This window comes from Marmota flaviventris, chromosome 13 (genome assembly GCF_047511675.1).
Source record: "Marmota flaviventris isolate mMarFla1 chromosome 13, mMarFla1.hap1, whole genome shotgun sequence".
In the NCBI taxonomy this organism is placed as follows: domain Eukaryota; kingdom Metazoa; phylum Chordata; class Mammalia; order Rodentia; family Sciuridae; genus Marmota; species Marmota flaviventris.
In genome coordinates this window covers 21,480,637-21,495,175 of record NC_092510.1, presented here as the reverse complement: position 1 = coordinate 21,495,175, position 14,539 = coordinate 21,480,637, and the positions used below count along the sequence as shown (strand labels likewise).

Below are 14,539 nucleotides of genomic sequence, written 5' to 3'. Positions count from 1 at the left end.
CATATCAGGAAAATGTTTTTGAGACATACAGACTTAAATTCCCAAATCCTGGTTTTGCCACCTTCTAGCTGTGTAATGAGGGAGATGTTATCTGTTTCTGAGCCTTGGTTTCCTCATCAGGAAAATAGAGATAGTATTTTTTCCTGCAGGGCTAATGGCAAAATCAAGAGATGTATGTAACCTACCTGAGCAGAGTACTCATATTCTGGCAGACAAATATTACTGACCTAATTATGTGAGAATAAACTCTGAATTATAATCACTTTAAAAACCGGGTTGGGGCTAGGGGTACTGTTCAGCAGTAGACATCATGCTTACCATGTACCAGACCCTGGGTTCAATCCCCAGGACCAAAAAAGGACAGGGGAAGGTGTTAATGTGACTTTAAGTTAGCTAAAAGACTGTTATCCTTTACAAATACCCCACAATCCAAATTTGTCAAACAGTTTATCTGTGTTCCTCCCTATTAGTATCCTCAGGAAAAGAGAGAGAGAGAGAGAGAAATATCTTGCAATCTATCAAAAAAAGTAAACTAGCTGGGCAGGATGGCCCTATAATCCTGGTGAAGTAAGAGGATTTCAAGTTCAATGCTAACGCCAGCAACTTGACAAGAACCTAAGCAACCTAGCAAGACCCTGTCTCAGAATAAAAAATAAAAAAGGCTGAGGATATGGCTCAGTAGTTAAGCCCTAGGTTTAATCCCAAGTACCAAAAAGTAAAATTTATTTAAACTTTGAAGATAAAACATACACATTAATTTCATTTCCTACAGAATCACAGAGTAATAGCATTTAACAAGAATTTTCCAAATAGTATGAATAATATACATCTCATATTCAAACATTTGCTAATTCAGTATTTTAACTGATAGGTCCTTGAGGAGTCTCTATTTTTAACCAGTTCCTTACTCAATATTGCTAGTATTACTTGGAAAAACCTCCAAGTTCAATAAACTTTCCATAAACAATAGTTATGTCAGTTTTCACTCTCCAAATATTTGATGTTTACCTTAAAGTTAGCAGCCTTATTAAAAACACTGCATAAAACCTTATACAAAATGTCAAGTATGAGAAACTATACTAAATACATAGATATATAAGATACCATCTTATAAAACTCAACATAGCCACGAATATTACAGTGCAATCTATAAAATGTTTTAAGTCTCTAATCCAAATCTGACAGAGAATAACAAAACTAAATGTCTCACTACTCACATGATGAAATACTCTAAAGCTTCCTTCTATTGCATAGTGTACATCAATTACTGATGAGCAAAAGGGTACTGAGGGAAAGACCAGTAGAGATAAAGTATATAAACTCTGAGCCAGGTACTTTATGCATATTATCTCTTGAAATCATTTAGTGAATCAAGAATTACACCACATTAAAACCACAGCCAATGAAGTTCAGAGGAGTTAAACTCAAAGTCAAATTTCTCAAATTCCAAGGTTCATGCTTCCTCCAAAATGCCAACCATCTTACAATCTACTTAAAATAAGTAATAAACATGGCAAAGCTCTTTTTCCCTTTCTCAAAATATCAATATGCAAATAAAACATGTAAACAAGTACTAAGTTAATTGCAAGGTAACACAAATAAAAAGTTAAAGAGAGTGTGGGTCCTGTTCCCACTTGCTTAACAGGAATAAATAAAAATTATGTGTGAATATAAAAAAAAAAAAAACACCATTCCAGACAGAATTGCTTTAAAAAAAAAAAAAAAAGTTATCTCTCTCTCTCTTTTTTTAATGGTTATCTCTTTTTTCTGAATGGGCCTTTTAATTACACACTTTTCTACATCACTTGAATTTTTAAATATAGCTTTATTTATTTATTTATTTATTTTTTATGTGGTGCCCAGGATCGAACACAGTACATGTATTAGGCAAGTGCTCTACCACTGAGCCACAACCCCAGCCCCACTTGAATTTATTCTAATATTATAATAATAGCATGTATAGTGTATTTATTTTTTCTTTGCACTCCAAATTTTTAAACATGTAAGCTACAACCTTTGACAAAGTTGAAGAGAGCTTTAAAGGTTAAAAAAAAAAAATTAACAAAACCATTATACCCAAGTCTAGACCTCTGTATAGCAGCTACTTAGCCAGTAAACCAAGCAGTCTGTCAAAATGGATATTGGATTTTCAGATCAAGCATGTTCAACTGGTAAAAACTATAAACATATTCCAATTTTTTTTAAAAAATGCAAAATCTGTAACACTTCTAGTCCCAAGCATTCCAGTAAGAAATAATCAACTTGTATCTTTACTTTTAAAATGGGTTAATTAATAATACTCTAACCTAAGTTATTGTGAAATTAAAATTTTAAAAGAATACATTATGCCTTGCTAAGCAACATTCACAATAGCCCAGAATGGGAAGAAAAGAGTGACATTTGAGAGAAAACACCAAAAAAGGCTAAAATGAATAAAAGGGAAAAGGTAAGAAGGGAGCAGAAAGTAGAATGGTGGTTTTCAGGGGTTGACAAGGAATGAAGAATGAGAAGTTATTGTTTAGTGAGTACAGAGTTTTAATTCTGAAAGATGAGAAGAGTTCAGTGGCGAGATAGTGGTTACAGTTGCAAAATAATATAGATTTCTTAATGCCACTGAACTGTACACTTGAAAATGATTAAGATGGTAAACTTGGAATGGAACCACCATTTGACCCAGTAATGCCACCCCTTGATATATACCAGAGGACTTAACATCAGCATAAACCAGGCATGGTGGCACACGCCTATAATCCCAGGAGCTTGGGAGGCTGAGGCAGGAAGAATCTGAGTTCAAAGCCAGTCTCAGCAATGTCAAGGCACTAAGCAACTCAGTTGAGACCTTGCCTTTAAATAAAATACAAAATAGGGCTGGGGATGTGGCTTAGTGGTTAAGTGTCCGAGTTCAATCAACAGACGAATGGATAATGAAAATGTGATATATATATATATAATATATATATATATTATATATATATATATACACACACATATATATATGCATGATGGAATATTACTCAGCCATGAAAAAGAATGGCTTTATGACATTTGCTGGTAAATGGATAGATATGGAGACTATTATCTGAAGTAAGCCAATTCCAAAAAACCAAAGGTCAAAAGTTCTGATGTGTGGATACTAACACACAACAAGGGAGTGGGAGGAATAGAAGTTCACTGGATTAGACAAAGGGGAAGGGAAGGAGGGGTAGGAATAAGAAAGACAATGGAATGAATCTGACCTAACTTTTCTATGTACATATATAAATATACCAGCAAATCTCCACACCATGTACAACTACAAGACCGGGATCTAATTAGAATAAGATGTACTCCACATTTGTATAATGTCAAAATATAGGCTGTCAATGTATAAATAAAAAGAATTTTCCAATGATTTGTACTTTAGTATTTAAGATTATATACATGAGAGATCAGGTATATATGGGTATATATACAAAAGTATGTATAAACTTCCTGTGTGTTGGTATACTATTTAGAACATAACCACCAGGAATAAATAAAAAGAATGGAATCTGTATATGGCAAAAAAAAAAAAGATGATAAATTATATTTTGTGTATTTTGCCACAATGAAAAATACTTGCAATTCTACTAAGTGGCAACTAAAAAAATTACATATGTATGCACTGCTTTTCTATGGGCTGGATTATACATAAGTCACAGTAAAAATTTCCAGTGAGAAGAGTTTTGATGAACAGTGTGAGATCTAGAATAGTAAATTATAATGCCATGGCCAGTAAATTTTCCTATGTGGAGCTAGAGAGTAAATATTTTTCCACTCTCTGGGCCACATGATCTATTCTGAAAGGAATCATACTTAATACGTAGGCAAATAGCATGAAAGACATGGTCCACCACAGTTTGCTGACCTCTACCCTAAGGCAACCATGGAAGCAAATGCTCCTTAATTTGGGGAAATTTTGTGAGCCAGGTTAATACCAGTAGCTTTAAATCTACCAGGATGAGAATATTTACATCCTAAAAATTGGCAAACACTACAAATCAATGTTGCTTTCTCTGAAGAACTGGTTGGTAAACATTTACCAGCATACTGCTATGAGAAGAATTACATTTTTATATCCCCTATATATCTAAAATTTTATTAGTTATAATTCCATCTTTAAGGAAAATGAATATTACTCAAATCATTTTCTGTATCTATGATTTAGATCAGGATCTCTAAAGCCAAGAAAGGCTGTTCTAGAATAAAGCTCCAGACAAAGAGGAACAAGAAAGAACATCCTGAGGCAGTCAAGAATTGTGCTTGGAGGGTTCTGAGCTAAAGGACAGCAGTTTAAGATGAAACTTACAGAGAATTAAAGCCATGAGATTATGTACATGCTGCATACACTCAGTAAAGTTTCAATAACTCACAGTTATTATTAAAAACATACTGAGCCTAATGTTCTAGATTCATTCATAAATATTTGCTAAGTTCATACTATGTTCTAGGCTCTGGAAACACAATGTTAACAATCATAGTCCCCTTCTAGTAGAGAAGAAGCATTAATCACATAAATATATGTTTTTGAATTGTGATAAATTATGACAAAGAACGAGGTACTGTGAGAAAATATAACAAGGGATCCTAATGTAATCTGGCAATCAGGGATACTTCCTTAAGAAACTGACCTCTGTGCTGATATTTAAAGGATAAGTGGGATGTGGCAGAGTCAGAGGCATGCCATACAGCAAAAACAAATTGTACCCAAGTCCTGAAGCAGGGAAAAACCACAGTAACAGGTCAAAAAACCATGAAGTCAGTATGGTGAACCAGATGAGGAAGAAGAAGGGATCAGTAAAGAATGGAAAAGAGGCAAGAACCATCCCACAGGGCCTCATCACCACTTGATACATTCTATAATCAATGGAAACTCACTAGTTTTATGCAGAATGTCACATGATCTAATGAACAATTTTCAGAGATTACTTGGGAATGAATGAGGGAGAGTTACAGAAAAATTGGGAAACTGACAGTAGGTTACTATAGTTTCTAAGCAAGACAATGGCAGCTTAGTGGAGTCAGTCTTCAACTTATTAAATATAGCAATTTTTGTTCTTAGCACACCATTTAAAAAATTCAGAGCCCTATGTTTTTTGTATCTACTGATACTGACTATACTAGAAATCTTCTAAAAGTGAAAAATCCTCTGACATAGTACTTTAAAAATAATAAGCCTATCACATATTAATATAAATAAACTTCTGAAAAGTAGCTTATTTTCCTATTAAAGAGTGTGGGAGGCCAACCTTACGGGTGATTGAGTTACACTCCCCAGCTGGGTGCTGAGGCGCTCAGTCACAGAAATGGGTGTGTCTTGCTACAGCCCCATGGGTGAAGCTATGCTCACCTGTTCCTTTGTATTATAACCCCTTGCCCTGTTTAGGATAGAATCTTCCATGGAAGTGCCTTGTGTGTGTCCCCTCCTCTTACTGTGCCCTTGGGTGTGGCCTACCCAGGTGTCAGTCAACCTGCTGACAGTGGACATCATAAAGATAGACTCAGCCCCCTGAAACCTGACCCCTTGCCTCATTTGAATAGCTTCTCCTCAATAAAAGGGGTCAGCGCATGCTCTCGCTCTCTCTCTCTTTCTGCGGACCCTTAAGGTCAGAGGAGCCGTCACAGCAACCCCAAAGAAAAAGGTATTTGTGTCTCTTGTGTGGTTATTTCGTGCAGCCCAGTTAGCCCAGTTTAACTAGAGTGACCCCTGAGCCTTTTAGTCGCGAGAACAGAAACCCGGCAAAAGAGAGTAGCACCGTCTTAAATTTTTGCAAATCACTTTAGTCTCATAAAAGATAACAGCTAAGTTTTCCTATCTGTTGCAATATCCGATATCTTAAAGCTTTAGGCAAAGCACATTGCTAATTGTTGTTTCTGTTTTGGCAGTACTGGGGATTGAACCCAAGAGCACTCTACCATTGAGCTATTATACCTCAGCTCTTTCTTTCACTAAGTTGCCAGAGCTGGTCTCAATCTTTCAACATTTCTGCCTCAGCTTCCTGAGCTACTGAGATTACAGGTGTGCACCAGAACAACCAGATCACTGCTCATTTTTGTGAGAATTAGACTGAAAAACACAAGTAACATCTTAGCACTATTAGGAAAATAGTTTTAGCTTCACAGTTTTCCTAAGAGTATTAAGGACTCCCAGACCACAATAACTACTGCTCAAGTAATAATAAAAGGCAAAGTAATTACAATGAGATGTCACCCCACAGCCACTAGGATGGCTATAATCAGAAAGACAGACAATAACAAGTATTACCAAGCATGTAGTAATTGGAATCCTCTTGCATTGCTGGTGGGAATGTAAAATGACACAGCCACTTGGGAAAAACAGTCTGGCAATTCCTCAAAAAGTTAAACAGAGATGGGCTAGGGCTGAGGCTGTAGCTCAGTGGTAGAGCACCTGCCTTACACGTATGAGGCACCGAGTTCAATCCTCAGCACCACATTAAAAAAAATAAAAAAGATATTGTGTCCATCTACATCTAAAAAAAATATTAAATAAGAAAAAGTTAAACAGAGAGCAGCAATTCCACTCCTAGTATATACACAAGAAAAATGGAAACACATGCCCACACAAAAATTTATATATGAATTCATAGAAGCAATATTTATAATAGCCAAAAAGTAGGGAAAAAATGTCCATCAAGTGATGAAAAAATAAAATATGGTAAGAATTCATACACTGAAACCCACTGGGCAATAAAAAGGAAACACTGACAGAATTTACAATGTGGATGAATCTTGAAAGTTTGTGTTAAAGAAACAAAGAAACCAATCACAAAAGGCTGCATGATTCAGTTTATAACGAATGTTCAAAACAGACAAATGTATAGACAAAAAATATATCAGCAGTCCCCTAGGGCTGGGAGGAAAAGGGTTGTGGAACTAGAGTTGCTAAAGAGTTCAAGGTTTCTTTTGGACATAATAAAATGTTCTCAAATTGACTATGGTGATGATTGTTGTACAATCCTGTCAATGTCCTAAAAAATAATAAAAAAGTCAAATATTGACTTTAAAAGGGTGAACTGAATGGTATGTGAATCCTTCAATTATACTGTTGGGGGAGGGGGGCAGTAAGTGATCTCCAAAAAAGAGTTTTTTAGCAACTCATTAGAAAAAAGCAAATAAGAAAACACTGATCTCTCAGAGCATGGTAGCACATGTTCAATCCCAGCTACTCAGGAGGCTAAGGCAGGAAGATGCTTAACAAGGCCCTATCTCAAAATTTTAAAAAAATTTAAAGGGTTGAGGATTGTAGCTCAGTGGTAGAGCACCCGCCTGGTATGTGCAATGCCCTGAGTTCAATCCCTACGCATCCCCAAAAGAGAAAACTTATCTCAGGAACCAACTTTCTTTAGATAAAACAACCTTCTGGGTAAGACACTGTCCAGTCAAAATAAAACATAAGCCAAACAAGAATTTTAAACTTTTAAGCATCCATATTGAAAAAGTAAGGAGAGGGACTGAAGATACACTGATAAGAGTGCTTGCCTAGAATGTGGAATGTTCTGTGTTCAATTCTCAATACCACAAAAAAAAGGAAAAAGAGGTCAAATTAATATCAATAATTTTAATATTTTGACATTTTATTTTACCCATCTAATGGATGAAGAAATTGTGGTATATATACATAATGGAATACACTCAGTCACAAAGAATGACTTGAGGCCATTTGCCCGGAAGTGGATGGATCTGATGACTATCGTGCTAAGTGAAATAAGCCAATACCAAAAAAATCAAAGGTTGAATGCTTTCACTAATATGTGGACGTTAACCTACAATAAGTGGGGAAGGGATAGAAGTTCAATAGAGTAGACAAAGGGGAAGAAAGAGCAGACAGTAGAATGAATCTGATATAACCCTCCTATGTACATATATAAATATACCACAGTGTACATCCAAAGATTGAGATCCTAATTAGAATTAGATATATCCCATGCTTGTATAAATATATCAGAATAGTTCTACTGTCATGTGTAACTAGAAAGAATAAAAAAAATAAAAATTTTAAAAAAGAAATCTAGGGAAAAATACAAATATAAACTGCCAACTACATCTTATTTGACAAATTGCCCAGGTGTTTTTTAACACAAGAATTTTTTTATTAATTTTTTTTTTTAGTTGTAGATGACCACAATACCTTTATTTATTTATTTTTATGCATTGCTGAGGATAAACCCCAGTGCCTCACACATACTAGGCAAGCGCTCTACCACTTAGCTAAAACCACAGCTTCTACCCAGGTTTAATGTGATTTCATTCGATCAATTATTAGAACATTTGTGTATATATATAACATATATATACACATATACATACATACGTATGTATGTGGGTGTGTATATATATATATGTGTGTGTGTGTGTGTGTATATACTGTGTGTTAAGAGTCTACATTATATAGAAATATTTACTGAAAGAGATCTTCAATGATAGAAAATAGGATTTTCCTGAAATAAAGTATAGGTTTTCAATATTATCATTTGGTGATCTTTTACTTATCCTCTTGCCCTCCCAGATAAGAATTTTCAAGATCAAATATTTGCCAATTTCTTTGTTTGTTTGTTGCTGGGGACTGAACCCAAGACCTTCAGCATGCTAAGCACCTGCTCCATCATTGTATTTTTAAAGGAATCAATGTCAGACATCTTTTTCAATGACAACTTTTTTCTCCAGTGCTGAAGATTAACCCCAGGAAGAGCCACACACATTGTTAGGCTAGCACACTACCACTGTGCTACACCCTCAGCTCCCTCAATGACAAACTTTAATCTATAACAAGCATGGTAAATCTACTCAACATTTTTAAGAAAAATTTAAATTACAAAATGGTAGATCTTTTCTTGTGCTCCAAGTAGAACTGTACAGATAGATCAACTGAAAACTAATTTTCTTATTTCTTGCACTTTTCCTGTATGTGCTTCCCTTAACAAAGCCCACAGTTTAATTTTTCTTCAGGTTCTTGGTACAGTGGTAAGCTTCAATTTTTATGTTTTCTGCTTCAACAGAAACAAATGATTAAAACTATTAACTGACATCAGAAAAAGTTACTTCAAAAAGGCTTTAATTTTACTGAAAATTCACTTGTTATACCTGTAGAATTTATAATTAAGTTCCACAGAATTTAGGATTTTAATTTCACCATCACAAAAAGCAAAAAATGTCCTCACAGATATTCACCTAAATAAATTTTTTATTTACAAAATATTGACTATTTCTAATATTTTGCAGTAAAATTCCAAAAGCAATCAGGATGGTGGAGGCCTAAAATGGAAACTCTAGAAAGACTCAAATGCTTCAAAATTTAATATTTAACACCCACTAAAATAGCTAAATCAAAAGACTGATTATATCAAATGTTAGCTGGGATCTGAACCAACAGTAATACCTACATATCACTGATAGGATTGTAAAATAGTACAAAAGCCTTTAAAAAAAAAAAAAAAAAAAGTCATTTCTTATAAAACTAAACAGGCCTGCCCTATCACCTAGTCATTCCACTTCTACACATTTAACCAAAAGAACTCATACAAGATTGTTAATAGTAACTAAACAGAAATAACTGGAAACAGGTGGCCCTAAACAGTAGATAAATCATGATACGTTCATATAGTGGAAGACTATAGAGATAAAAGTACTAATATACACAAGAATGAATCTTAAAAATATGCTGAGTGAAAAAAAGCCTTACTCAAAGAGTACATACTATGCGTAAATACTGCTTATGTGAAGTTCTAGAACTGGCAAATCAAATCTCTGGTGAAAATGAAATAAAAAATGTGACTGATGAAAGGGAAAGTTTGACTGAACTGATTGGAAAAAGGCAAGAGAAAAAACCTTTCTAGTCAATTATTAATTCTACATTTTGTTGAGGACTTGAGTGACCCAGCTGTAAACATTTGTGAAAAACTTATGTAATGGCAACCACATGCATCCCATTGCATGTCAAATTTACCTTTAAAAAAAAAAAAAAAACTGTATAAGTTGAAATGAATAACACACACAATGTTGGAGTGCCTGTTAAGGTTGCTGCTGATAATTTGCAACTTATTTCTAAATGTATTCAAAAACATAAAATGGAATTTAATAAATTATGTTATAAAACAAACAGGAAATGTTAATTGACAGTGAGAGACACACTGATATTAGCTGTATAATCTTTCAACTTTTCTGTATATTGAAAAATATAAAAATATTAAGGAAAATTTTTGTGAGAGAGTTAGGAAACAAAGAATGATGACTCAGTTGATGACAAAAGTTTCTCTCAATTGATGCTACACACCCTCCTGCTTCACAAAACACACCTTTAGAGTTAGATAAACCCTGGAGAAAACTTAAAAGTGCATTTCAATAATTGTTAACTGCTTCCCCAAATTAACTATTCACATTATTTGATACTGTCAGGGATCTATTCAATAATTATTAAAAATACTCCAGGAAACAATAAACTAGAAACAACGTGTTGAATTCCACCAAGATTTTTAATTAACTTCAAAATTTGTATTCCTGAACAAAGTTCAAGCAGAAAATTATTTGGTAAGATTCCCCATGAACTCCAGTTTTGTTTTCTTTTACTGGGTTGCACCCCCAGTATCCAAATAACGTCGCTATCGTCCCTCTAAGATCAAAAAACCTACCCAATGACTGCCATCTAAGTGATGACAGATATACTAAAAATGAAATAGCAAGTCATCATGAATGAAAAGTCGTTCACTTTTTCTCCTTAAGCCTAGTACTTTTTTTTAAGATGCGGCTGGAAAACGTCATGGCTTTCTCACAAAAGGTGGGAAGATGAGAAAGATTTCAGCATTCAAAACGCAGAATAAACGTACACGTGCACCTCACCCTAAAACCTGCCTTAACCCGCCAACAGGTAAAACAATGAGCAGACCCCCGCCCCTTTTTTATTGATGAAACAAAACCGCAGCTAGGGTAAAGTGGACCCTCACCCCCGCCCAGCCTCCACCCCGCCCGAAGCCAGGCGGTGGGTCCCTTTCCTTTGTGAGGAGCTGGAGAGGAGGTGGCTGAGGGCGGGGAGCTGGGGGAGGAGGTTGGGGGGTCGGTGGACGCCAGAGGAGGAAGACCCAGAGCCAAGCGGCGGCGACGGCGGCGCGTCCCACAAGCAGGCCGCACAGCCCCGCCACAAACCTCTGCGGAGTCCAAAGGAGCAAACCCGCGAACTTGAGCAATTTCTAATGTGAGATGAGATCCAGAATGGCCGAGGGCACATCCGCGGACGACCCTCTCCCAGGCCCTTCCAAAACCGTCTCCTCCGATCGCGGGCGGAGATCTTGCCGCCACCCCCACCCCGGCCCGAGCCCCAGGCGGCCTCACCTGCTGGACCGAGCTGTTCTCGGGCACAGCGAACTCCTCCTTCTCTTTCGGGGTCTTTACGGTGACTTTCATGATCTTGGGCTCCGTAGAGGCAGCGGCCGCGGGGGCGCCGGCACCCTCAGCCGCGGCAGCGCTGTCCTGGGAGCCCGGAGGACCGCCGCTTTCACCACTCTCGGCCATGGCGGCGGCGGCGTCGGTGACTCAGGCGAGCAGGAGGGAGCGGGAGAGCAAGGGGGAGCCAGGAGACGCCAGAGCCGACTGGCCCGGGCAGCGGAGAACGCAGGGCACGCCGCCTAGGTGGCAACGGCGCAGGGCCGCCAAGGGGCCGCGGAGCTCGGTGTGGGCTCCAGGTGCAGGCCCGGATTCGGCGCTCGGTAGCAGCGCAGTGTTCAGACGCCGCTGGTTCGCAGCGACATCCGCAGCCGCAGCCGCTTCCTCCCCCCGCCCCTCCCCCCACGTCCCTCCGCCGGCGCCGCGCGGGGCACGCCGGGTAACGCAGATGGCCGCGTCGCCGAGTCATCCTCGCCTGGCGCCGCTTCGAGCTCCAGTTGCGTCCCCTTTCCTCCCTCGTCCCAGTGTGCAAAGTGTAGGCGCGGCCAGCTTGGAGAACTAAAAGCAAACTGGGGCAGGACAGATCAGTTCATTTTTTCTTTTTCACTCCTGTCACCAAAAAACAAAATGCGTCTTCTAAGAGGCACTGTGCGGCGCACCGGGATGACATCACGGCCAGCGAAATTACTAGAAAGGAACTTGGACCACTGGGCGCTGCGAGCGCGGATGCGCCTGCGCGCTCATGGTCCAGGTTGTCTCCTCTCCCCACCTCCTCACCTCATACCACGACTAGGCTCTGCTCAGTCGCCCTTCCCGCGTGCTAGTCTTGCCTGCTTGCCGGGCGTACAGCACCGAGGAGAGTCTGATGATGAAATAGCAGCGAGGAATTTTTGTTGTTAATATGGTTGGTATTTGCCTAGTTGGAGGCTTTAAAATGTTTTGTTCTAACTGCTCTGTGCGTGGAACCTGGAGGATAAGTCAGTGAAGGAGAAAGGACTAATTATAAAGGAAAATGGAGTGAACGCCTATGAACCAATCATTGCTTCATGGCCCTAGCGTTCAGTTCTCAGGTCAAACCGGTTTGGTCAGAAGATCAAGGCAACTCCTATTGACAGTCTCAGCTGACAGTCATGTGTGAACATCCCCAAATCTCAGATCACTGTATCCAAGAAGCGGGGTGCCCAAAGAGTGCTCACCCAACTGGAACAGTTTAGTACAGCTGAAGTGTTCCTTTTGTATTCTATCAAATTAAGTTACTGCATCATTTCAGATTTTAGGTGATATCAAAGATGGTTGTTCAAAAATTATCTTCAGTGTATATAGGAAGTTACTTCTGAGTCGTACATTTGAAAGGATGCCATCATTTGGGGGAAAAAAATAAGTGTGTGTGTGTGTGTGTGTGTATGCGTGTATGTACACACATGCATACATATTAACCATTTCTGAGTGTTTTGTTAGCGTATTTTGTGGTTCTGGGGATTGAACCCAGGACCTCGGGCATGCGAGGCAGGCAGGCAGGCAAGCAGGCAAGCGTGCAAGCACTCTATCACTAAACCACACCCTCCAACCCCATTGTTTGTTAAAGATAGAGAACACAGTATATTATTGTAATCAGTATTGCACAAATGTAAATCCTGACCCAAATATGCAAGGATATTCAGCCCTGTTGTAGAATTAAATACTGTCCCATAAACACTACCTTTTAGCAGAACCCTTTGGAATCTGGGTCAGAGAGAAGTTCTGACGTATAAATTGCAATAAAGACATACTTTGACATCACCAAAATTTTGTGCCAGCATTGTTCAATAATATGAAGAGTTAACCCAAGGTCCTTTGCTGAACGGTTATGTCTAAATGTAAGGTAATCATTACTTCTCGGGGTAGAAAGTACCACCATATAACCAATCATTTGGAATTTGTTCTATATATTTAAATAAAATCTCTTCCCAACTTCATTAGGTCAATATTTGTGACTTCCTGTCCCGCTGTTTTCTGTCTGCAAGCTTTGCCTGGACTGCCTCTCCTGCCTGGAGTGACTTCTTCCTTGCCTTCACCTGCCTAATCCCAATATCACATTCCCCAGAAAGATTTCACTGGCTACAGTTAGAGACCCAATGTCTGTCTGCACTCCTGTAAATACACTGTATATATCTCTAACCCTACACTTATAGAATTACATTGTAACTATGTGTCTACATTAACCTCTAAAAATTTCTCATGTATATTATATAACTTAAGTAATGTATCTGTAAGAAGATACAGCATAGTTAATCATTTTGGTGGTACTTTTCATAAACATAACCTATAAGGGACCTTTGGAGGTGGGGGGATCATGGACTAGATCAGGGATTTGTAAACTTTTGGGAGGGCTAAGTAGTAAATACTTTAGGCAGACCATAGACTATAAAATTATGCCCTGGTATCACAAAACAACCACAGACAATCCATAACTAAATAAGCAAAGCTGTATTTACTGAAGATTTTACTTAAAAAAGAAAAATCAACCATAGAATCTGATATGGGCCACAGGGATAGTTTGCCAATCGCTGATCTTGATGTTTGTTTTTTCCCTGAATGATTTTTGTTTATTAAATGGCTGGTATGGAGAAAATCAGAAGATTTTTCACCTACTCTTTAACCATTAATGGAGTACTGAAGTGAAGATACAACAAAACTCACTCTCTGACATAAAAAAAAAAAAATCGTTAAATGTGGGAGGAGAGAGGTGGGTGAAGATAGCCAGTGATGTGCTGTTAAATGTTTAATAATCAGCTCTCCAAAAAACAAGAAATTTGCCAATTTGTGTGATGTAAATACTTGCAAATGATCAATTTGAGCTACCAAGTTGAGGTTACCTAGTCCTCAAAACACCTGAAGTTTTACCAGTCAGCTCTCATAAGCCAGTAAGAGCCATCTGCAAATATACAGGTCGAGAAAATCTATTGTTAAAACTTAACTACATTATTATTTGCATGACAAAAGAATCTTTCCTCGACAGAATGATTTAATCAATAAGAATTAACATTGAGTATCCTTTGACAAATTTTAATCCTGTGTCCAGGAATTATAACTTCAATACAATTAATATATGTGTCAAATAAGTAATATAAGTAACATGAATTCCTCA

The 14,539-nt window shown here is 37.9% G+C and overlaps 1 protein-coding gene across 1 annotated transcript in view; it reads right to left on the bottom strand.

Annotated features, from left to right (window-relative positions):
- The window catches only part of Ubqln1 (ubiquilin 1), a 44,836-nt gene extending 33,029 nt beyond the window's left edge, over positions 1–11,807 (bottom strand). The window contains exon 1 of the mRNA XM_027955610.3: positions 11,362–11,807. Coding sequence (XP_027811411.1) covers positions 11,362–11,541 — 180 coding nt within the window. The 5' untranslated portion in view covers positions 11,542–11,807. The remainder of the gene's footprint in view (positions 1–11,361) is intronic.
- Positions 11,808–14,539: the final 2,732 nt, after the last annotated feature.